The 1,319-nt window shown below is 57.9% G+C and overlaps 1 protein-coding gene across 3 annotated transcripts in view; it reads right to left on the reverse strand.

Annotated features, from left to right (window-relative positions):
* LOC126994376 (substance-K receptor-like) overlaps positions 1-1,319 on the reverse strand; it is a 60,088-nt gene continuing 58,769 nt past the window's right edge. Inside the window, exons 8-9 of one of the 3 annotated variants that reach the window (XM_050853689.1) lie at positions 1,023-1,112; positions 1-275 (exon numbers count right to left, since the gene is read on the reverse strand). In XM_050853689.1, coding sequence (XP_050709646.1) covers positions 71-275; positions 1,023-1,112 — 295 coding nt within the window. In that variant the 3' untranslated portion in view covers positions 1-70. The remainder of the gene's footprint in view (positions 276-1,022; positions 1,113-1,319) is intronic. The other 2 variants (XM_050853690.1, XM_050853688.1) reach the window with 2 other exon arrangements.

The raw sequence follows: 1,319 nt of genomic DNA on the forward strand, positions 1-1,319 counted from the left end.
GAGGGAGAGGGGGGGAAGGGGGGGGGGACCACTACACCCCCCCCATTCACCCCCCAACCTTCACCCCACTTTAAATCTGCGTGTCACCCCAGCCCCTCCCCCGACAAACTGGGGGGTGTAGGTGCGAGGGGGCTATGAGGGGGGCGCACACGTGAACCTCTTGCTGTGGGGGGCGGGGGGTGGGGAGGGGGACGAGGGGGGCGGCGAGGGGGGCGGGGGGGGCATCGCAGCTGGAGGGGCGCGAGGGAGACACCAGGAAGGCTCGACCACCGGGCCTGTTGAGGAGAGAATTGGGGTGGTTAGTTTTTGGGGGGGTCGAGGGAGGAGGGGGAGGAGAGGGGGGAGGAGGGAGAGGGAAGGGGAGGGGGGTTTCTCTCCTCCTCCTCCTCCTCCTCTTCTTCTCTTCGTTTTTCTCTCCCTCCTTCCTTCTCTCTCCTCTTCTTTTTCTCCTCCTCCTCCTCCTCTCCTTCTTCTTTTTTTCTCTCTCTCTCTCTCTCTCTCTCTCTCTCTCTCTCTCTCTCTCTCTCTCTCTCTCTCTCTCTCTCTCTCTCTCTCTCTCTCTCTCTCTCTCTCTCTCTCTTCCAACCTCTCCCTCCTTCCTCCTCCTTTCTCTCCTCTTCTCCCTCCTCCTCCCTTTTTTCTCTTCCTTTTCCTCCTCTCTACCTCCTCTCTACTCCTCCTCCTCCTCCTCCTCCTCCTCGTTTTTCTCTCCCTCCTTCCTTCTCTCTCCTCTTCTTTCCTTCTCGTTTTCCTTATTCTTCTCTCCCTCATCATTTCTCTCTCTTTCTCTCCCTCCTCCCTTTTCTCTCTCTCCCTCTCTTCTCTCCCTTCTCTTCCTCCCTCTTTCTCCTCCTTTTTTCCTTCTCTCATATATCTTCCCTTTTCCTCCTTTCTACCTCTTCTCTACTCCTGTTTTTTCTCTCCCTCCCTCCTTTCCTCCCTCCTGCTTCCCTCCTCCTCCTCCTACCCTTCCCTGCTCATCTCCCGTCCCCTTCCTCTCTATCCTCCCCCCCCTCACTCACCTCGCGCCCCCCGTCCGAGCAGATCCGTTTAAGGTCGTCGCCTCAGTACGGAAGGAGCGGTTATCGCCTCCCAGACGCTCCCTCGTGAACCTGGGGGAGAGGGGGGGGGGTTAGTGGAGGGCTGAGAGGGGGACTGAGTAGGGGGTTGAATGGGGTGATTACAGTGTGGTCCATCCCGGGTGACACCGAATCAGGCGGGAACTCCCTCCTTGTAGAAAGAGAATGGGTATCAGACAAAGAGGAGGAGGAAGAAGAAGAAGAGGAAGAGGAGGGGGGGGGGGTTATAAAGGTCAAAGA

Source organism: Eriocheir sinensis, unplaced genomic scaffold (genome assembly GCF_024679095.1).
Source record: "Eriocheir sinensis breed Jianghai 21 unplaced genomic scaffold, ASM2467909v1 Scaffold782, whole genome shotgun sequence".
Taxonomy (NCBI): Eukaryota; Metazoa; Arthropoda; class Malacostraca; order Decapoda; family Varunidae; genus Eriocheir; species Eriocheir sinensis.